This window comes from Podarcis tiliguerta (assembly GCF_965153285.1).
Source record: "Podarcis tiliguerta genome assembly, chromosome: 6".
NCBI classification, from domain to species: Eukaryota; Metazoa; Chordata; class Lepidosauria; order Squamata; family Lacertidae; genus Podarcis; species Podarcis tiliguerta.
In genome coordinates this window covers 4,439,517-4,462,714 of record NC_139539.1, presented here as the reverse complement: position 1 = coordinate 4,462,714, position 23,198 = coordinate 4,439,517, and the positions used below count along the sequence as shown (strand labels likewise).

Sequence of the window (23,198 nt, the reverse complement as noted above, 5' to 3'; positions counted from 1 at the left end):
AGGCACGCCCCCTAGCGGTGGCCCCGGGGGAGTTCCTAGTTGATGTCATCAGCAGGACTCCCCCTACTGGTGGTTAACCCTTCCCAGACTTCAAGTTTATGGGCTGAAGTCGGATATAGTCGGTTAGGACCAATGCCTAAGCCAATACCGCTCATCACCTGTAACCAATAAAGTTGTGGCCTTATTTAGCCCATTAACCTTAATAATTGCGTCATGTGTCATTATTTCCACGGGGGGGGGGGGACTCGCCATGCAAATCTATGGAGGAAGAGAGGGCAATTGTTGTTGTTTTTTCATAATGTTTTATTAAGATTTTCACATAAAAAAATAAAAATAAAAATACAAAAATAAAAAGAAAACAAGTAAAAACAAGTAAAAACAATTCCAATTTCTTAATATTACTTACATTCGCTTTTTCCCCAGACTTCCCCACACCTCCCCTCTCTGTATTCCAATTCAAATATTTAATCAGCAAATCCCTTCCCTCTGTCTTATCTTTATCTTTATCTTAGTGTGTTATACCTTAAATTCTTCATCTTTTTAACCTTCGAGTTTTCTGTTCTCCTTCACCACATTATTACTAATAACCCTTTAACCTCCATCCAACATCATTCTAACATTCATTAATTTTATAATATTTCTGTAAATAGTCTTTAAATTTCTTCCAATCTTCCTCCACCGTCTCTTCTCCCTGGTCTCTGATTCTGCCAGTCATTTTTGCCAATTCCATATAGTCCATCACCTTCATCTGCCAAAGAGAGGGCAATTGTTGGCTACTTGCCATGCCAACTTTTTTCTGCCTCCACAGCTGGAGAAAGAAACGTTTCTGAATTTCAGTTCCTGCAAACTGCAGGAGGAGAGAGAGCTCTTGTGCTGAAGTCCTGCTTGCAGATTTCCTACAGGCATCTCAGTGGCCCCTGTGAGATCAGAATCCTGGACTAGACGGGCCTTTGGCTTGATCCAGCATCTAGCAGGGCTCTTTGTATGTTCTCATGCTTGCCATTTTTAGAGACCGTCCCCGAAGGAGATAGTGCGTGGATGTGTTCTGGAGCAACAAAGGCCGGAACAAGCAACTTCTACGACTCTGTCACTGCTGTTGCTGCTGTCATCACCATGCACTTCATCAGTTTATTTTTGCAGCCATCAGGGATTTCATTTTTTAAAAAGACAAAAAAAGACAACTTCTCTCGTGACGCTTCTGCGCCATGTTGGTGCTGCATGATTGGCTTCTCTCCCCGCTGCCCCCATCACCTTTCTTTGGCCAGGCGAGATGGCCATAAATTGGCTTTTCATAACAGTTTGGCACAGCAAACGCCTCTTGGGGGCAATCCAAAAAGTGCTGCGGTTGCAAGAGAAACCATCCCCCAAAACTTTGGGAAGCCAGTTGGCCGGGATGCAACGAGCTCTGATCTCAGCACAGTTTGGATCCTTCGCAAGAATGGAGGGGAACTGAAGCTTGGAAACCAAAGTGACTCCAAAGCGACTCCATATAGCTTTTAATTTTGATTTCTAGTTTAAGGAATATTTGAAAAAAATATGTTAATATTTAAATCTTTGAATAGCTTTGGAAGTGGATATAGGCTGTCAGGTTAGAAGTAGAAGGTAGTGTATTTTAAAATAGTATTATTTGAAAGTGATAAATTATTTTAAGTGTGTGGGGGGGGGATGGTTAGAAACTATAATGTATGTAAACTGCTAAAGATGAAGTAAAATGAAAATCAGATAGGTGGGACTTGGGGGAGCCCACTTACCAATGTTTAGGAAAATAAGGCTATGACAAGATTTTGTTTGTATTGTTTGGTTTTTTTGTTTGTGTTCTTTATTTGTGTTATAAAATGAATATTTTTTTTTGAAAATAAATAAATAAATAATTTTGATTTCTAAATGCTCTTTTGTACTGGTCTTATGAGAGTTGAGTGGCAGGGTGCTGCTAACTGCGAGCGAATCTTCATCCTCCAAGGATCTGAAGGTGGTGCCCAATTGTTTATTTACATATTTCATAGAAGATTTTCGTTTTTCTCTCCCGCAAAGGACCAAAACGTTTTAAACTGATTCATCTAGCTCAGCAGCTCCCCACCAACCCCCCCTTTTTTGCCCATAGGTAAAGGTAAAGGTACCCCTGCCCGTACGGGCCAGTCTTGACAGACTCTAGGGTTGTGCGCCCATCTCACTTAAGAGGCCGGGAGCCAGCGCTGTCCGGAGACACTTCTGGGTCACGTGGCCAGCGTGACATCGCTGCTCTGGCAAGCCAGAGCCGCACACGGAAACGCCGTTTACCTTCCCGCTAGTAAGCGGTCCCTATTTATCTACTTGCACCTGGGGGTGCCTTCGAACTGCTAGGTTGGCAGGCGCTGGGACCGAACGACGGGAGCGCACCCCACTGCGGGGATTCGAACCGCTGACCTTTCGATCGGCAAGCCCTAGGCACTGAGGCTTTTACCCACAGCGCCACCATAGCCTCTTGAAAATTGCTGGTGGTCTCGGATGGATCACTTAGTGATTTTCCCGCCTGCTGTAGCAATTGAAATTCCATAGAAATTCAAATAATAACGCAGTAAAACACAACGGAAGAAGCGATTAAAAAGTAGAATTAAAAAAGCAAGAGGAATATTTAAAGCGATGGATGTCCTGTTTCCCATCTTCAACCACGGATACAGAGATATGTCATGGACCACCTGGATGAAGCTCATGGATGTATCTGATGCATCAACTAAATGTTGGGACCACCCAGGCAGGAGGGGACTTCAGTTGTGGGCTGGCAGACAGACTGTGGTAAGGTTACCAGATTTTTTTCAATGAATCCGGTGACAACTTCAGTAGGAATGATAGGGGACTGATTTCTAAATCTGGGGACTGTCCCTGGGAAACAGGAACGTCTGGTAACCTTAGACTATGGCTTCTACTTAACTACACTCTACTCAGGGTAAAAAGTAAAGGGACCCCTGACCATTAGGTCAAGTCGTGACCGACTCTGGGGTTGCGGCGCTCATCTCGCTTTATTGGCCGAGGGAGCCGGCGTACAGTTTCCGGGTCATGTGGCCAGCATGACTAAGCCGCTTCTGGCGAACCAGAGCAGCGCATGGAAATGCCGTTTACCTTCCCGCCAGAGTGATACCTACTTATCTACTTGTACTTTGAGGTGCTTTTGAACTGCTAGGTTGGCAGGAGCATGGACTGAGCAACGGGAGCTCACCCCGTCGCGGGGGATTCGAACCGCCGACCTTCTGATCGGCAAGCACTAGGCTCTGTGGTTTAACCCACAGCGCCACTGGCGACAGGGCAGACCCACTGGAATTAATGGACTGACCTTAGCCATGCCCATTATTTCTACAGGATGGATGCTGGATACAGCTCTGCATCTTGCACCACTTTGAGAACTTGCACACCCTCCATCCCCAGTCAGTGGAAATCGCTTTATCCTTTGCTCCTTATCTTCTGGGAACCAAGCAGCAAAATCCACACATTGGTCCTCGGCCAACAAATCCATTAGTGACCTAATGGAACGAGGTGCTCCTTTGGACAACGCTGCTGGAATTACAGAGAAACCAAGAGGTCCTCACATATCAGCAGAGCCATGGATGGTGATGGCTGGGAAGAGAAACTCAGTCCTTTGGAAGCTGAGATCTGTAGCCCAGGAGAGCAAAACTGAGATAAGGAGGAGAGCCAATTGCAGTTGAGGATAGATTTATTTCAAAGTCTCCTGAGTACATTTCTGGACAGGGAAACCTACCGGGTTCTTGGCTCATATGATTAGTAAACTGGAGATTCCTTTTACCCAAGAGAATGTGTTTGTAGCAACTAATGAAAGAGAGAATGATTTGCTTTAATTTAAATATTTTTTTATTTATACCCCACCCTTCCTGGTTCAGAAAACTGGACGCAGGGCAGCTAACAACAAATTTAAAACACTTAACTGATGCAACAGAAAACAGCATAAAATACAGTATAAAATGTGAATAACGATAAATTCAGAATTCAAAAATCAATTTAGAGGGGAAATCCATCCAATAAACATTAGATGATCACCAGGGCTAGCTGGCTAAGTTAGTCCTATTTGGGCCAGTGAGACCAGGGGAGAATTAGCTGTGGGATCCCAGAGCGGGTAATCTTCATAAAAAGGGGAGGGGAAGGGAAGGAAGGGGAATAAAAGATCAGACTAAGTTCAAATTGAAAGCCAGGTGGAATAGCTCTGTCTTACAGGCCCTGCGGAAGGAAGTGAAATCCTGCAGGGCCCTGGTCTCATGGGACAGAGCATTCCACCAGGTCGGAGCCATCACTGAAAAGGCCCTGGCCCTGGTGGAGGATAATCTGACTTCCTTAGGACCCGGGACCATGATTATTCATGGACCTTAAGGTCCTCTGCGGGGCAGACCAGGAAAGGCGGTCTTGTAAATACAGTGATTCCAAAACTTTTTTGGGCATCGCTCACTTGGTTCCATAAACTCTTCCCCAGCGCTCTCTCTACCTTAGCCCATAAAAAGTATTATTCAAAATAGTGGTCCAACACACAAAGGAAGATAATAATAGTAACAGTAACAATAAATTGCACATTTATTCAACACCCAGTTTACAGCTATAGGTTCCCAGATAAACTCACTTATAGGCACAGGTGTGTGACATAGATGCACAAACACAGACAGACAGACAGACAGACAGACAGACAGAGAGAATATTGTAGTTTAAAAGACCACACAGCAAAGAATATTGCATGGAAATATTTTTATGCATTCTTGCTAACAAAAACGTAAAGGTGAAATAAATATATAGCTGGAAGTATTTACCGGTATATATAGCTACTTAGAAAGCAGGCACAAACCATCAACCTACCACAGTTGTAGGGTAACTAATTTATAAGAAAACCAGTAGCTATTACCAACACTTGGCTATCTTGTGACTAAGGAAACTCAGAAGCAGGACTACAAATAAACATACAATCATAGAATTGTATGGGACCCCGAGGGTCATCTAGTCCAACCCCCCTGCAATGCAGGAATGACAATGTAACCAGATAACAATGTGGCCAAAGGAAATAGCTTTGAAAGCAACAAGAGCAAGAGAACAGAAAGCGAGGAAGGTGTTTTGCTCTAGGCTGTAGCCTGGTCAACTGTAAATAGGTCATTGATGCACATAAAGCATGGGTAGGCAAACTAAGGCCGGGGGGGCCGGATCTGGCCCAATTGCCTTCTAAATGCAGCCTGTGGATGGTCAAAGAATCAGCGTGTTTTTACATGAGTAGAATGTGTCCTTTTATTTAAAATGCACCTCTGGATTATTTGTGGGGCCTGCCTGGTGTTTTTACATGAGTAGAATGTGTCCTTTTGTTTAAAATGCATCTCTGGGTTATTTGTGGGGCATAGGAATTTGTTCATCCCCCCAAAAAACCAAAATATAGTCCAGCCCCCCACAAGGTCTGAGGGACAGTGGACCGGCCCCCTGCTGAAAAAGTTTGCTGACCCCTGACATAAAGAGACCCACCTCCAGCAGCAGCCCTGAGCCCCTGAATATATTCTCTGCCTTGCAAAGAGGCACCTCTGCAGGAATCCAGGTGTTCCTACACCTGCATTGGTGTTCCTATACCTACCTGTTTCGGTTCTGCAGCTTGTGGATCTCGTTCGTCTGCATCAGCAGCTGCTTCTCCAGCTTATTGGTGGACAGAGAGTTCTCCAGTAGCTGGATCTCAATGCGGGAGGTCTGGTTGAGTACCTGCGCAAGGCACAGAAGGAAACCTGAAGCTGGAATGAAGTATAAAGGTAAAGGGTAAAGGACCCCTGACCATTAGGTCCAGTCGTGGCCGACTCTGGGGTTGCGGCGCTCATCTTGCTTTATTGGCCGAGAGAGCCAGTGCACAGCTTCCGGGTCGTGTGGCCAGCATGATTAAGCCGCTTCTGGCGAACCAGAGCAGTGCACGGAAATGCCGTTTACCTTCCCGCCGGAGCGGTACCTATTTATCTACTTGCACTTGACGTGCTTTCGAACTGCTAGGTTGGGAGGAGCAGGGACTGAGCAACGGGAGCTCACCCCTTTGCGGGGATTCGAACCGCCGACCTTCTGATCGGCAAGTCCTAGGCTCTGTGGTTTAACCCACAGTGCCACCCGCCTATAAATATATTTTATAAACGAATAATGCACTCTATCCTCACAACTACAGGATTGCGGATTTGGAAGGGACACCAGGGTATCATCTAGACTGACATAACAATTTTTCCGTATTTCTTCTCTTCTTCAACCCTCTTTCCCCATTAGAAAAGCTTCCCCAACCCACCTGAGCCTCCACATCAGTCAGTTTCCTGGTCTGCTCCGCTGTTTGGTTCAAGAGGTTCGTTCCAATCTCCAGCATCGTGGCCGTCTGGTTCTGTACCACGTTCTGCTGGATTTGCACCATTTCCGACTTCATATTCATCTGGATGTAGCTCTCCAGCTAAAGGGGAAGGAGTCAAAATGTTAAGGGCAAACTCCTCAAGACCTTTCCTCCCCCTCTGTCTTGCCTTCCTCCAGCCCAGTGGCGTAGCGTGGGGGGTGCAGGGGGGCCGGCCGCACCGGGCGCAACATCGGGGGGGGGGGGCGCGCTCGCACTCGCAGCTCTCTGCCCCTACCTGGCTCACTCACTCTCTCTCACTGCAGTGCTGGCTGTGCGAATCCGATCTGAGCTGCCGGGTCGCCGCCCACTGTGGAGGGGAGGGTGCCAGGCGTGCGGTGCGGTGCGGAGAGAGAGCGAGGGACTATCTGGGGGAGGGACAGTGCAGCGGGGGGGGGGGGCACAAATTACTTGCCCCGGGTGCTGACAACCCACGCTACACCACTGCTCCAGCCCATTCGACAAAAAGTCCTCTTTTCTCCCCCCCTCCTCATTTCCTCCTTCGGAAGAAATAATCGAGAAACACATTCAGATGAAATAATTGCAGCGTTTGTCTCTAGAGAGGCACCTTGGATTCTCTTGGCTCCACAATGGTGCCAAATCTGGAGCAGTTCTTGAGAAATATAACCCAGGGCACTTTGACCAAGATGATGCTCAGGGATGCTTTTTGTGGTCAGGCAAAATCCTGAGTTATCTAGAGGTCATGACATGTTGTCAGCAAACCTGGAACGCTGCCTCCCATGAGAGACTGGGGGTGGAATCTGCTTTTGGAAAAATTAATCTCTCTGAGAAATGTTGGCTAAGAAAAACGCTGGATGTTTATGGTGTCCCTGAAATCCCTCTCGTTTTCTAGACTCCCATTTTCTCTTGCAAAAATCCTGCTTCCATCCAACATACAGGTTTCAATGCTGGAGCTGGATAGCTTCTTTGAGAAAATAGGGGCTCTTTCAAAGATGAATTGGCAGAGAATCTGCAGGGAGGAAAGCCATTTGCTCTCCCCGAATTCTCCTCTCTAAAAAGGAGATCCTAGATACTAACAGTGAACTTGTCGTCTGAGTGTGAATCATCATATACGGCCTCGGAACAGTATACCTGAAGGAGCATCTCCATCCCCATCATTCAGCCTGGACACTGAGGCCCAGCTCCGAGGGCCTTCTGGCGGTTCCCTCCTTGTGAGAAGTGAGGTTACAAGGAACCAGGCAGAGGGCCTTCTTGGTGGTGGCACCCGCCCTATGGAACAGCCTCCCATCAAATGTGAAGGAAATAAACAACTATCTGACGTTTAGAAGACATTTGAAGGCAGCCCGGTTTAGGGAAGTTTTTAATGTTTGATCTTTTACTGTATTTTTAATATCCTGTTGAAAGCTGCCCACAGTGGTTGGTGAAACCCAGCCAGATAGGCAGGGTATTATTATTATTATTATTATTATTATTATTATTATTGCCCAAACAGCATCACTTGACCTGAAGGAGCGTCTCCACCCCCATCATTATGCCCGGACATTGAGGACCAGTGCCGAGGGCCTTCTAGCGGTTCCCTCGCTGCGAGAAGTGAAGTTGCAGGGAACCAGGCAGAGGTCCTTCTCGGTAGTGGCGCCCGCCCTGTGGAATGCCCTCCCACCAGATGTCAGAGAAAAACAACCACCAGACTTTTAGAAGACATCTGAAGACAGCCCTGTTTAGGGAAGCTTTTAATGTTTAATAGGTTATTGTATTTTAATATTCTGTTGGAAGCCACCCAGAGTGGCTGGGGAAACCCAGCCAGATGGGTGGGGTATAAATAATAAATTATTATCATTATTATTATTATTGAGGGGAGGAACTCACAAAAACTTCCCAAGGAAGACTGAGCATGCTCAGTGAGCACGGAATATCGAGTGTCTATTTCAGGTGGGGCAGGGAATGGAATGGAGTATTCGGGAAACGGGCATGGCTCTCCAGCACCCTGAAGAGGAGCACTCCACACGGGATTCCCTGTAGCAACTGTGCATTTGTTGTGCGGCACACACAATCTTTGCCCCCAAGGCCCTGATATATTAGATGAAAAGAAGGCAAAAAGCACTGGCCCACGGCCCCCGCTCCCTCTCCTGCTTCTCCTCTCCCCCCTTCTCCAACTGGCCGGCAGCTGGGAAAGGTCTGTGTGCATCTCTCCCTTGGGATCCGCCAACACCATTCCGCATGGCTTGGGGCAGGGTAAGAATAAACATGTCATTTCCTCTGAAGCACTTCCTATTCCAAGCCTTTAGCTGAAAGAGCTTCAGGGGAGAGCCAGCCTTAATCAGATAATTGCTGTGATCAATCCGCTATAGTTTCAACTGCATTGTTTAAAGGGCTTGCTAACTGAGCAAATCACCCGCTTGATGGACTGCTCCCAGTTGCTGGCCTGGAGTCGAGGAATATGGAATCCCAGCCACATCGATTCCAGCATGAAGGATGCAGCACAAATAACAGCTCTGATGGTGCAGTGGACTGTTGTCGTTTAGTCGTGTCCGCCTCTTCGTGACCCCCTGGACCAGAGCACGCCAGGCACTCCTCTCTTCCACTGCCTCCCTCAGTTTGGTCAAACTCATGCTGGTAGCTTCGAGATCACAGTCCACCCATCTCGTCCTCTGGTGTCCCCTTCTCCTTGTGCCCTCCATCTTTCCCAACATCAGGGTCTTTTCCAGGGAGTCTTCTCTTCTCATGAGGTGGGCAAAGTACTGGAGCCTCAGCTTCAGGATCTGTCCTTCCAGTGAGCACTCAGGGCTGATTTCCTTCACAATGGAGAGGTTTGATCTTCTTGCAGTCCATGGGACTCTCAAGAGTCTCCTCCAGCACCAGAATTAAAAAGCATCCATTCTTCGGCGATCAGCCTTCTTTATGGTCCAGCTCTCACTTCATGGATCACTGCCTTGCTGTGGCGAAGGGGCTTGAATAACTCAGAGAAGCTATGAACTATGCCGAGCAGGGCACCCAAGATGAACAGGTCATAGTGGAGTGTTTTGACCAAACGTGATCCACCTGGAGGAGGAACTGGCAAGCCACTCCAGTATCCCGGCCAAGAAATCTCCATGGACACAGACAACAGGCAGTTGGCTAAGGCACTGTATTTCTATACAGGTCTGTGGCGATCACACAGGGTTCCCGGACGTTTAACGGTCTATTGATCCCTGTGCCACCACTGTGCTCGCTTCCCCGCTGCCACCAACCCGTTACTCTCGGGTAAAACACTGAGTCCAGACCGTTGTTAAAAGTGAACCAAAAAAACCAAGTTTATTTTACAAACATTAACAAGTTTATGGTTTCTCCTGTCAGTATCTTAACTTTAGTTTCTTTACCAGGCTATACCTTCCTAATACCTTCTGACTGATTGTCTCAACTGTTTGACTGACTCCTCTTAGCAAATTCTCTCCCTCTCTCACACCAGCCTAGCCCAACCCACAGACTTATCTTCTCTGTCTCTTCTAACTCTAGACTGTCTTCTCAACCACCCTAACTCTAAATCCCCCCCCAAAAAACCTCTGTGCTTAAATCTTAAACACAGTTAACTCTGCCCCTTGGGTTCCCATTGGTTAGTCATTTTACAATTAGTCATCACCTTGCCAACAAAGGTCCCGTATAGTTAAAGCTATGGTTTTCCCAGTAGTGATGTATGGAAGTGAGAGCTGGACCATAAAGAAGGCTGATCGCCGAAGAATGGATGCTTTTGAATTATGGTGCTGGAGGAGACTCTTGAGAGTCCCATGGATTGCAAGAAGATCAAACCTCTCCATTCTGAAGGAAATCAGCCCTGAATGCTCACTGGAAGCACAGATCCTGAAGCTGAGGCTCCAAGACTTTGGCCACCTCATGAGAAGAGAAGACTCCCTGGAAAAGACCCTGATGTTGGGAAAGATGGAGGGTAGAAGGAGAAGGGGACGACAGAGGACGAGATGGTTGGACAGTGTTCTCGAAGCTACAAACATGAGTCTGACCAAACTGCGGGAGGCAGTGGAAGACAGGAGGGCCTGGCGTGCTATGGTCCAGGGGGTCACGAGGAGTCAGACACGACTAAATGACTAAACAACAACATCTAAACCCTTTCCTTATGAACCCAGTATGATGTCGCACACCTAGGAGGGCAAACGCCACAAGGTCCAATTCCTGTCATCAGTGCTTTTTGCTAGGGGTACGCAGGGATACACAGACCCCTAAACATTTTGTGAAACTTTGTACTTTTGTCCATTTGCTTTTTCCCGATTTGAACTATAAAATGGTGATTTCCTTGAGTCAAAATGAGAATACCCCAAACATTTGTTTTTTAGAGAAAAAAACACTGAGGTAAACTATGGAACTCCCTGCCACCGGAGGCAGTGATGGGTTTAAAAGAGGATTAGACAAATTCAGGGAGGAAAAGGTTGTCGATGGCTCCTACCCACGATAACTAGATGCTTCTGAATACCAGTTGCTGGAAACCACAAGAAGCGAGAGAGCTCTTGTGCCCGGATGCTGCCTGCGGCATTTCATTAAGGCATCTGATTGGCCACTGAGAGATCAGGATGCTGGAGGGCAAATTTTGCAGAAGGGCTATGTTTCGGTTCCCATTTTGTTTCAGCAAGTGAGGTTTGCCTTGGAACGTGACATCTAAAAGCTGACCAGCGAAGTCCCGCTAAGCATCTGGGTCTGATCTGGCTGAGGGCAAAGAAGACGCAGCGGCAGAGAGGGGCATCCGCGAGTTGTCACTGAGAAAAACGGAAAGACGCCTCAAGCTTAGGACGCAGATGAAAGTCAGATGTCCCTTCCTCTTTCTCAAGCCACCAGGGAGATGAGTTTCCCAAAACTGGCCTATTTTTAGGAGAGGTTGTTGTGAATCAACTGTTTGGTTAATTTGATACATCCCAGGTGCCCCCTGTTTTTGGAAGGGCTTGTGGGAGACAGGGAAATGGGGACTTCAGAATACATGCTGTTGAGGCCCCTGAAGCAAGAACGTAGCAGAAAGAGATTCCTACTGCGGATTGACCAGGCCTTGAACTAGGAGTCTCTGGGTGTGAAGGACCAGTTTTCCTGCATCACAAGATGCCTATAATGGTCTTAGGCAGACAAGCAAGCCCTGATAAGAAGTAATGACTCTCTGACAGTTTTATGTTCATTTATTTCTAACATCCAGAGCACGGCTTCTCGCCTGCTCACATTGGCCAGTCTGAATCTCTACCCCTTTCACAGCAGGAAGGATGCCAAATTCCCGCCCTTCCCCTCTTGCCCTTCCGTTGTCCTCTGACCTTATCCAGTCTCCTAAAACGGGGACTCAGAAGCTAGCCTTCCTACCTCCCTACTTCCACTTGACACACTCTCAGTCCTCTGCTTATCTGCTGGTTGCCTAGCAATGCTCTAGCTGCCTCTCAACTCTCCCTCTCCTTGAGAGCTAACAGTGTCATCTTTGGGAAGGGGGGGGTCGAATCACCCCTTCTTGGCTCTTTCTCTCACTTAGTTCAATTTCTGAGTCTGACTCTTGCGCTCAGATGAGCCATGTTCCCGACAATGCCAAGACATATGCAGATGGCTTTCAAAGGACTAGGTCCGATCCATGAAGGGCAGGTCAAACCAAGCCCCATAATAAACCCCAGTCTACCCTCTGCCCCTCCTTCGGCAACACACTTCTGGACACAGTGACTTTGTTAGACACAATTCTTCTGACAGCTAATTCCCCAGCTTAAGGACATAAGAAGACCCTGAGGCATGGAGTACCATCGGTCCATAATAGCTGTCTGTCCTGAACATATGCCCTTCTCTGGATGACCTGGAATATCCCAATAGAGAAGAGGAGAGTCAGTCTGAGCTATGGGTAGCCCTCGCAGGAGCAGATGAACCAGGAGACAGGTCAGTGGATAGAACGGATAAGGCAGGACCAAAGGTAAAGCAGAGCCAGGGGAGAAAGCAGAATAAAGGAAAAGCTTTGTGCCAGAGCAAGGTTCAGCTGGAGAAGGAAGCCCCTCCCTGTCTAGAAAGCACCATTGGTCAACCTGAATGGGCAGAGCGAGCTCATTTTCTCTAAAAATGTTAACTCCTGCAATTCAGCCTCCCACCACAAGAGGCAGTCACACAAAGATGCCAGCAGTGCCAATAGTTTTCCATTCTCTATCACCATGGTGATAGAGAATTCACCATGGTGATTTAATAGGCTGGATTGCAGGAAGCAGACATCTGGATTCAGCCTCAGATGTTGCCTCTTAACACCACAATAAACTCCCTTGCAAATGGAATTAAATTTATAAATAAGAAAATGTACGATAAGGAAAGCTATGTAATATGATTAGGACTGTGGTATGGTCTTTTGAACCTCTGATATTGGAAACTGCTACATATAATTACTAAGAAATTTGGATGGAAGAGATTCAAGGAAGTCAAACACTATGTTTATGAAGATGGATGGTACTTAATTTTAATTAATTAAGTGGTAATATGTTGTATGTTTCTTTTTTCTTTTTTCTCTTTTTCTCCTATTTTTTGTTTGTTTTTATTATTGTTAATCTTTTCTTACTATGTTTATCTACTGAAAATAATAAATATTATTTGGGGGGGAATTGTTGGGATACTGCCAGGGAGACAAAGTCCATCATGACTCCACGTCGTCTCCGGACGTCCATCGATCTCCCGTAGACACGCAGTATCAGCAATTAGCGACAGGAGCTCTAGAAATAGCTTGCCACATTCCAGAGCCGATGCATGCTCTCAGATATGCACAGCGAAAGATGCACTCAGGAGAGCATTATTTACAAGTTTATTTCTGCGTTGATCAGAACAAAGAAAAACATGACTGCCTGCTTCAATGTCTCCGGCAGAGAGAGAGAAACGAAAACAAAGACACAACAGAAACATCCTGTGAAACAGGAAATGCGCAGGCTGTGACACAAACATCCTGCTCCCTTTTAAGGTGGAACGGAAATATCCTAACAGGAATAAACTCCCTTGCAGCCACCTCCCTTGTGCAATGATGTGCACAGATGTTCTGCTGCGGATTGTTGAAAGCTGAGGGTTTAGCAATAGCTTGGGGGTGGACTCTTCAAAAGGTGTTTGGAATGATCATAGAATCATAGAATCATAGAGTTGGAAGAGACCACAAGGGCCATCGAGTCCAACCCCCTGCCAAGCAGGAAACACCATCCTAGCACTCCTGACATATGGTTGTCAAGCCTCTGCTTAAAGACCTCCAAAAAAGGAGACTCCACCACACTCCTTGGCAGCAAATTCCACTGTCAAACAGCTCTTACTGTCAGGAAGTTCTTCCTAATGTTTAGGTGGAATCTTCTTTCTTGTAGTTTGGATCCATTGCTCCGTGTCCGCTTCTCTGGAGCAGCAGAAAACAACCTTTCTCCCTCCTCTATGTGACATCCTTTTATATATTTGAACATGGCTATCATATCACCCCTTGATGGAGAGAAATATTTCAATCCTTCAAATGTGTGGCGTCACCTACATCATCTGCGTGGCACATTAGGAGCCGTTTGTCGAGCCGAGGGTAGTATCTGGAGAGAACCTGTCAGTGTGAATGCCCACAGCTCCTGGAGACTTTCCCTTAGTGTCACATTGTTAATCCTCCAATTTTGCAGGGCAAAAGTTTTGTTTATGAAAATGAACAAATTTGAGTACAGGAAACACAAACAAAGGTTGGGGGGTGGTCACGGGTCGAGGCTGGGAGGAACACATTACCCATAACGACATGCCCACCAACTGCAGCTTGGCTTCTCATTTTCTTGTGGAAAGGGGCATGTCTAATGTTGGTTAAATGGAGCAAAAAATGGAGCAAGTAGAGGCAGCTGACTTGAATTAATCAGGGCTGAGTGTGAACTGCTTCTTGTTTGTCGCAAATATTTTCCAGAACGTTTGTTTGGTGTAAGAGCATAAGAAGGAGCAGGCCAGTGGTCCATTTAGCACAGCCTTCTGTCCTCACATGGGCAAACCAGATGTGTGGTTCTCTCCTGGTCGGGAAAGGAAATCTGTTACAGGAAGTTAACTTTAGGCCAAGTGTGCTGGGCCCGGGGGTAACCCGTGCAACGCAGTCCAGGACCAGTCCAGAAACCAAAGGTTCTGCTAGGAGTCAGTCCAACAGGGCCAAGGAAGGACACGAGGCAGGAAACCAGGCAAGGACAGGCACAGGATCTCAGGCAGGATCTAGCATGCAGCAATGTTGTTCCCGCAACCTGGGGCGTGTCCGACAGCCTTTTATCTTTGTCAGGGTAACAGCCGGTGCTGATCCCCCGGCGACTCACCTCCCTGTTTCGCAAGGAGACATTCAACCAAACATACAGAGGAAAATTCCCTCAGAACTACACAGCCAATCAGAAGATGTTCTTCTTCAGTGAGGGTCATGCCACTTTGTTTGGTGGCTAACCAACACCTCTACATCTCTCTCTCTCTCAGCTAGTTGGCTTTCACATCAAGATGATTAACCCTTAAGTTGTATAGAATCATAGCATCATAGAATCTTAGAATCATAGAGTTGGAAGAGATCACAAGGGCCATCGAGTCCAACCCCCTGCCAAGCAGGAAACACCATCCTAGCACTCCTGACATATGGTTGTCAAGCCTCTGCTTAAAGACCTCCAAAGAAGGAGACTCCACCACACTCCTTGGCAGCAAATTCCACTGTCAAACAGCTCTTACTGTCAGGAAGTTCTTCCTAATGTTTAGGTGGAATCTTCTTTCTTGTAGTTTGGATCCATTGCTCCGTGTCCGCTTCTCTGGAGCAGCAGAAAACAACCTTTCTCCCTCCTCTATGTGACATGATCCTTGACTTCTATGTATACTCTATGTATGATCCTTGACTTCCAACAAATAGCTGATTTGCTCTTGCAAGCAGATTGCCATCAGATGTACACCAAAAAAGAAAGCCGTGTCTGGATCTACACGCCGTTGTTGCATGCAGTGCACAATGATTCAGAAGTGAGAGCCTTGAGCCGTGTTTTAGAACGGGGAACATGGTGTGCAATTAAGCCAACTGTAGATAATAAGAGGGATAAAATGTGTAATGACAGCTTGGATTGCTTTACAGGAAAGTGACCCAAATAAGTGAGGCCAACATGAGGAAAGACAGAAATAGAGGGTCAGAAGTGAGTGTTCTGTTTGTTTTTTGTCCTTTTAATACATACCCCAGAAGGAACTCTGAGTTCCTTTTCTTGACAAACTTGCTAACTGGATTAGTCTGCTCAAGTCAAGTTTCATTCCAGCGCAACTCAACAGACTGTCCCGATGAATACAGAGAAACAGCCCATAAAGGGTGATTAAGCTGTAGAAGTCTGCAGAAATTGTATTAATTGGATAGTTGGGTGTTTCTGTGATGCTGTCCTCACATCCCTGTACCTAGGGATGTAAGGGGACCGTGATGTCCATCGTGTCATCCGTTCATAAAAACACTGTGTGAGCCTGCTCTCACAGTGGCCAGCCAGAGGCCTGTGGGAAACATGCAAGCGGGATTCAAACAAGAGCAGCCCTCTCCCATCCTATGTGTTGTTGTTGTTGTTGCTGTTTAGTCGTTTAGTTGTGTCCGACTCTTCGTCGGAGGCAGCTGACTTGGGCACGCCAGGCCCTCCTGTCTTCCACTGCCTCCTGCAGTTTGGTCAGACTCATGTTTGTAGCTTCGAAGACACTATCCAACCATCTCGTCCTCTGTCGTCCCCTTCTCCTTGTGCCCTCCATCTTTCCCAACCACAGGGTCTTTTCCAGGGAGTCTTCTCTTCTCATGAGGGGGCCAAAGTATTGGAGCCTCAGCTTCACGATCTGTCCTTCCAGTGAGCACTCAGGGCTGATTTCCTTAAGAATGGATGTGTTTGATCTTCTTGCACTCTCAAGAGTCTCCTCCAGCACCAGAATTCAAAAGCTTCAATGTGGTTTCCAGCAACTTGCATTCATTGCTGCCTCTGACTGTGGCGGCAGAGCAGAGCCATTGTGGCTAGTAGCCATCAATGGTTAGTCATCTTCTCCATGGATTTGTCTCATCCACATTGGTGGCCATCCCTGCCTCTTGTGGCAAGGAGTTCCGTAGTTGAAGATTGCTCTCTGTGAAGACGTATTTCGTCTGTCCCGAGTCTTCCAATTCAGCCAATCTAAACTGAATGACGACGTTTCTAAGTCTTTTCAGGGTCTTCAGAATCTGAAACCTCAAGACCTAGGAGGTCTTCTGAGAGCAAATGGTAAAAGGTAAAGGTACCCTGCTGAACCCAGTGGGATATGATGTTTTCCCTGGGGGCAGGAGCTAGTTTCCCGTACGGGCCAGTCTTGACAGACTCTAGGGTTGTGCGCCCATCTCACTCAAGAGGCCGGGGGCCAGCGCTGTCCGGAGACACTTCCTGGTCACGTGGCCAGCGTGACATCGCTGCTCTGGCGAGCCAGAGCCGCACACGGAAACGCCGTTTACCTTCCCGCTAGTAAGCGGTCCCTATTTATCTACTTGCACCCAGGAGTGCTTTCGAACTGCTAGGTTGGCAGGCGCTGGGACCGAACAACGGGAGCGCACCCCGCCGCGGGGATTCGAACCGCCGACCTTTCAATCGGCAAGCCCTAGGCGCTGAGACTTTTACCCACAGCGCCACCCGCATCCCGAGAACAAACGATCACCGGCCAAAATTGCTGGCCATGCATGACAAGGCCTGCTCCAGCTCACACGGAAACTTTGCTTCTGCTGAACCCAGTGGGATATGATGTTTTCCCTGGGGGCAGGAGCTAGTTTCATTGAGAGATCCAAGGCTTTTTCAAAGATCCCCAGGATTAACACAGGAAATGGGGAAAGAGGAAGCATCCATAAATGAAAATCTGATCTTCGTGTGTGTGTGTGTGTGTGTGTGTGTTATAAAAAGGCCCAGAAGATTTTTTTTAAAAAATGGGGGAAAATTATGAACCACATTTGTGTTTTACATGGGAGTTACATTCTGGGGGGGATTGTACGTAAAGGCAAAATTGCATATACTGTAGTCAGAATGACCCTGGAACCGCAACCTCATAACCATCCCCACCTTTTCAGAGACGGAGCTCCAAGTGGACCAATCCTGTTTTAAAGCCATTCAGGTTGGTAGCCACCTTCCTCCAGTGGCAGGGAGTTCCACAGTATGACGATGTGCTGCTTTATTTCATCTGTCTTAAATCTCCCCACATTCAGCTTAAGCCACTTCCGCCCTGCAGAGGAGGTGGGATTGCGGGCGTCACGGCCCAGCCCCCACGTGATTGGGGGAATCCCCGGCCGTGTCACCCCCTGGCCAGCCAATTGGCTGGCTTTGGGGGCATGGCCTGCCTGATTTAAACACAAGCGTGGCCAGGGATCTCCCTCTTTTCCCGCATACCAGCTGTTCCTGTTTTGTCCACTCTCCCTCCCTATAAGGTTTTCGTTCCTTGACCTATGGACCTCAGTTGGTCGCCATTGAGGGGCCTGGTAGGAATTCTTCCACTTGGCAAATTGGCACCAGCCACTTGGTTTTTGCCTAAGGTAAAGCAAAGGGACCCCTGACCATAAGGTCCAGCTGTGACCGACTCTGGGCTTGTGGCGCTCATCTCGTTTTATTGGCCAAGGGAGCCAGCGTACAGCTTCTGGGTCATGTGGCCAGCATGACTAAGCCGATTCTGGCGAACCAGAAAACCAGCGCACGGACCTTTTGATCGGCAAGTTCTAGGCTCTGTGGTTTAACCCATAGCGCCACCCACGTCCCTTGGTTTCCGCCTACGTTGTAGCAAATCGTTCCTGGACTTCAAGTGGACGGGCTGAAGCCAGATAGTCTATTAGGACCAATGCCTAAGCCAAGTGAAGCTGAGGCTCCAAGACTTTGGCCACCTCATGAGAAGAGAAGACTCCTTGGAAAAGACCCTGATGTTGGGAAAGATGGAGGGCACAAGGGGAAGGGGACGACAGAGGACAAGATGGCTGGACAGTGTTCTTGAAGCTACCAGCTACCAGCCTGGCGTGCTCTGGTCCAGGGGGTCACGAAGAGTCGGACACGACTAAATGACTAAACAACAACAACTAAGCCAATACTGCTCATCACCTGTAACCAATAAAGTTGTGGCCATATTTAGCCCATTAACCTTAAATATCTATATCATGTATCTTTATTTCCACTGGGGGGGGGGGGCGGGAACCCGCCACGCAAATTGCACATCCACGAGCTCTACTATTGAGAAAGGGAGAAGAGCTTTTTCTCTCTCCCCTTTCTCCATGCTGTGCATAATTTTATCAGCTTCTATCATCTCGCCCCTTACTCGCCTTTTCTCCAAACTATAAAGTCTCAAAGGTTCCTGACCCCGAGCATTAGGAACATGCAGAAAAGCAGCAAAGTCTATTCAGTTCCGAGAGGTGCAAAGCAGTTATTTGCCCTGGATTTGAGCCAAATTGCTTTCCATCTGCCGGCCTGTTCCTCCTTCCATCAAGAATGATAGTAGCTGTTATGTACTAAGTTTGGATCCTAGAACAATAGGCAAGTAAGATCCTAGAATGCTTGGCTTGCAGGAAAAGACCAATCAGGCTCCAGGAGGAAGTTAATCAGCCTATTAGGCTGGTAGGATCCTGAACGCAACAACTAATTGGCCTGCAGGAAAAGACCAATCAGGCTCCAGGAGGGAAGCAGAATCAGCCAATCAGATGGGACTCATTGTGTAAATAATGTACAGTGGTACCTCTGGTTGCGAACGGGATCCATTCCAGAGGCCCATTCGCAACATGAGCAGAACGCAACCCGCATTTGCGCATGCACGGGTCGCGATTTGCCGCTTCTGCGCATGCATGTGACATCATTTTGTGCGTCTGCGCATGCACGAGCGACAAAACCCAGAAGTAACCCTTTCCTCTACTTCTGGGTCGCCGCAGGACGCAACCTGAAAACGCTCAACCTGAAGGAAACGTAACAAGAGGTATGACTGCATATAAAAGCCTGAGATTTGGGGGGGAATTCAATCGCTGTTTTACAAGCTGCAATAAAGAGCATGAAATCACTACAGGACTCCGAGTATGTTTCAGTAGCTCTGCAGGAACTGTAGCTATCTCTTAAAAACCACTCCAGTGAGTTTGGGGGGAGCATAAGGACATCCTGCAAATTCACTTTCTCTGCAGCCTCTCATTAATCATGGTTGCCTATTGCCAAGCGCACAAGACCCCCTGCTCCCCCTCCTCATTTTTCGCTTTCTCCCCGCTGCCCCATGTTTTCCTTTCAACTAAAGTGAATCTCTCCCGCAATGCAAAACTTCGAGTTCAGGAAGGAACTCGAAGCCCAGGCCCTGTCGCCCTGATTTCTGACAAAGCCAGAATAACAAACTCAAAACCATCAAAAGTGCCAGCGAGGGAACGGGACGGGGTCGTGGGCACATGCTTCGTTATTTTGGGAACGGCAGGACCGATCTGTGCTTTCGTTGTCCCTGGGAAGCTTCCAAAGATTTGCTCGAAATGTGCAGCGTAGCAGCAGTTTAAGGGAAGGAGGGAGAGAAATTCAGGGAGGGTGGAGACAAAGGAGAGATGGAGGATTCTCTCCTCCAAAAACCGTTCTTTCTCTTCCCCTCTTCCACTGAAGGAAGGAATTCTCCACACCATTGCAAAGTTGGCTATCTTTGGTGGAGAAGGCTGGGGGAGTCCTATAGGGTCTTAATTTGCTGCCTGTTTATCTTCAAATTAAGAAGTTAGTGTGGTAATGGCAGGAACAAACAGAAAGTTTTAGGCTGCCAGACTCCAACAAGCAGACATGATCCAGAATGTGTCCTCAGCCAAGCCTCTTGCTTCTTATGGCATCAATATTCATGGTGTACACACTCGCTCTGTGTGTGTGTGTGTGTCTGTGTGTTAGGGATGGGAGGAAATTCAGTGTTGTTTGAATTTCAATTATAATGTTGCCTAATTCGCGCCCTCGAACCAGTACAGTGGTACCTCTGGATATGAATGGGATCCGTTCCGGAGCCCCGTTCACATCCAGAAGCAAACGCAACCTGTGTCTGCGCATGTGCGGGTCGCGATTAGCTGCTTCTGTGTATGCGCGTGGCATCATTTTGACCGTCTGCGCATGCACGAGCAGCGAAACCCAGAAGTAACCCGGAGCGCAACCTGAAAGCGCTCAGCCTGAAGCACATTTAACCCAAGGTATGACTGTACATGAATGGAGGTGCAACTATCCTCCGAAATTGGAATTCCTATTGGAATTTGGCCATGCAGTTCTCCAACCAGCCAATGCGTACAGAAACGCATATATTAGGGGGAAGTGTGCATACAAACGACTATAAATGATTGAAGATCACATTATATTTGGAGGAATTGCTTGGGGGAATCGTGCCTATCAGTCAAAATGTGCCTATTAGTTATTTGAAGAAATTCTCACTAAAATGCTGCTGGATTGACATGAGGATTAAAAGAAATTGAACTGAATTGAAGATTGGAAAAATGAGAAACTAGCAGAAATCACAAATGACAGATTCTTCCATCCTGGGGGGGGGGGGGGAGCACTCTGCATACGCACTAACAACAACAACATTTTAAATTGCATTTTAACCTGTATTTTAAATTTTGTTTTGTTTTGTTTTTTATTACGTTTTTACTGAAATTTTATTCATGTTAGCTGCCCTGAGCCCGGCTCTGGCCGAGGAGGGCGGGGATAAATAAAATTTATTATTATTATTTATTATTATTAACAACAACACTGTCAATTTCCCTGGCCTCCACAGGCAGGCATCATGGCCTGAAGGCAGGCAGAACTTTCCCTTTAACTGCCTGGCCAATATTTTTCTCACATTTTCCTATTCTTTCACAACCCCCTCCTCCCCTCTGCTTGCCCCCCCCGCCCCGCCATGCCTGCAACAGAGTTGTTTTTTCAGGACCTGAATCCAAAGAAAACAGGTCCCATTAAGTGTTTCCAGCTGGATTTATGAAAAACAGGCCTGCTTTGGAAGAGGAGCCTTGTGGCATGGGGGTCATGGGGACACGGGTCTTTTGGAGAGGCGGTCGGGGGGGGAGAGAGCAGACCCCCCCCCTTCTCTGAGAAATCCTTCAGGTTCCCTGCAAAGCCACAATCAGGAAGCCCAGAGCCTCAGAGTTCAGCATGCATCGCTTCTTATTTTAAATGGACAGTGATGCAAACCTAGCCATAGCCAGAGACTTTCCGCACACTAAAGATTTGTTCTCAGCTTGATGAAGAAGAGTTTGGATTTGATATCCCGCTTTATCACTACCCGAAGGAGTCTCAAAGTGGCTAACGATCTCCTTTCCCTTCCTCCTCCACAACAAACACTCTGTGAGGCGAGTGGGGCTGAGAGACTTCAGAGAAGTGTGACTAGCCCAAGGTCACCCAGCAGCTGTATGTGGAGGAGCGGGGAAGCGAACCTGGTTCACCAGATTATGAGTCCGCCTCTCTTAACCACTACACCACACTGGCTCTGATGTGCCTCTTTAAGTGCCATGCCTTCCCACAAAGAACCCTGGGAGTTGAAGTTTAGTGTGGTTTGCAGGATTCTCCATTAGAGGTCCCAAGCAACCCACGAACACCAAATCTGCACACCGATTAACCTCCAAATCCTGGAGTCTTTAGGGGTGAAAATGGCTCTACCTGGTCAAATCACTGGGGGTGTGGTATGCCCATGTTTTCAGGACTTATAGATGGTAAAGGTAAAGGGACCCCTGACCATTAGGTCCAGTCGTGACCGACTCTGGGGTTGCGGCACTCTTCTCGCTTTACTGGCCAAGGGAGCCGGCGTACAGCTTCCAGGTCATGTGGCCAGCATGACTAAGCCGCTTCTGGTGAACCAGAGCAGCTCACGGAAATGCCATTTACCTTCCCGCCTGAGCGGTACCTATTTATCTACTTGCACCTTGACGTGCTTTTGAACTGCTAGGTTGGCAGGAGCTGGGACAGAGCAATGGGAACTCACCCCGTCACAGGGATTCGAACTGCCGACCTTCCAATCAGCAAGCTCAAGAGGCTCAGTGGCTGAGACCACAGCGCCACCCGCGTCAACTAAAACATCTATGACAAATGGCCATTGAATTTCTATTTAAAAACCTGTAATGAAAGAGATTCTGCCACGTTCCAAGGGAGTCGGTTCACTGCCAAACAGCTCTTACTATAATAAAAATAGTAACAGTCACCACAACAAATGTATAAATTTCTTGATATTTTAGTGTGATCCTTTGGAACTCCCTGCCAATTGATACCAGGCAGGCACCTTCCCTGAATTCCTCCCAGTGCCTGGTAAAACATTTTTGTTTAGACAAGCCCACCCAGATATTTAGAAACTTGATGCGAGTTTTAATCTGTTTCCAGTCTACTGTTAATTTTAAGTTCCCCAAAGTTTTAAATTTGTGTTCATAATTTTTCTTATTGTCTTATCTGTTTTGTAAACCTCTTTAAGTTGTTTTCTTTTAAAAGCCTTTCAAGCCATGGAGGAACTTTGTGGAATAAATAAAATAACAAATAACAGCAGCAACCCTCACCTTTGCATTTGCTGAAATTTGCAATGCTGTGAAAATATTACAAATTTCATTTCAGCGAATCCAGCATTCTCGCCATAGCTGTCAACGTTTCCCCTTCTTCCAAGGGAAATTCTCTTATTCTGAATAGGATTCCTCGCAAGAAAAGGGAAAAGTTGACAGCTATGATTCTCACGCTGCCTGGCTCTGTGCCAGACACGATTCCGTGATTGCGAATCAAGGATTTGTGAAATACACACAATCCTGACTCGGATCTGACCATGCAAAGTGCGCTGAAATCTTTGCATGTCCTCTAGCAAAGAGTCTCAGCAGTGGGATTCAGCTCTTGAGCAAGAAAGGAGTCGTGGTTGTTGCTGGAGGCTCAGGCAGTAGTTCCTTGCTATTCTACCCCTGTGCTCTGTGTACATTTCGTCCTGCAAAGCGTTGCTGGGTCAGCCAGACTTTCCC

At 47.3% G+C, this 23,198-nt stretch overlaps 2 protein-coding genes across 6 annotated transcripts in view; both read right to left on the bottom strand.

Annotated features, from left to right (window-relative positions):
• Positions 1-23,198, bottom strand: part of ANGPT4 (angiopoietin 4) — a 210,665-nt gene that overhangs the window by 176,177 nt on the left and 11,290 nt on the right. For all 5 annotated transcript variants that reach the window (XR_014512846.1, XR_014512847.1, XR_014512848.1 and 2 more), the window contains exons 2-3: positions 6,263-6,418; positions 5,582-5,703 (exon numbers count right to left, since the gene is read on the bottom strand). Coding sequence is in view for 1 of the 5 variants with exons in the window: in XM_083447476.1 (XP_083303602.1) it covers positions 5,582-5,703; positions 6,263-6,418 (278 nt within the window). In the remaining 4 variants the exon portion in view is untranslated. The remainder of the gene's footprint in view (positions 1-5,581; positions 5,704-6,262; positions 6,419-23,198) is intronic.
• The window catches only part of RSPO4 (R-spondin 4), a 65,398-nt gene continuing 60,457 nt past the window's right edge, over positions 18,258-23,198 (bottom strand). The window contains exon 6 of the transcript XR_014512870.1: positions 18,258-18,317. The gene's annotated coding sequence lies outside the window, so the exon portion shown is untranslated. The remainder of the gene's footprint in view (positions 18,318-23,198) is intronic.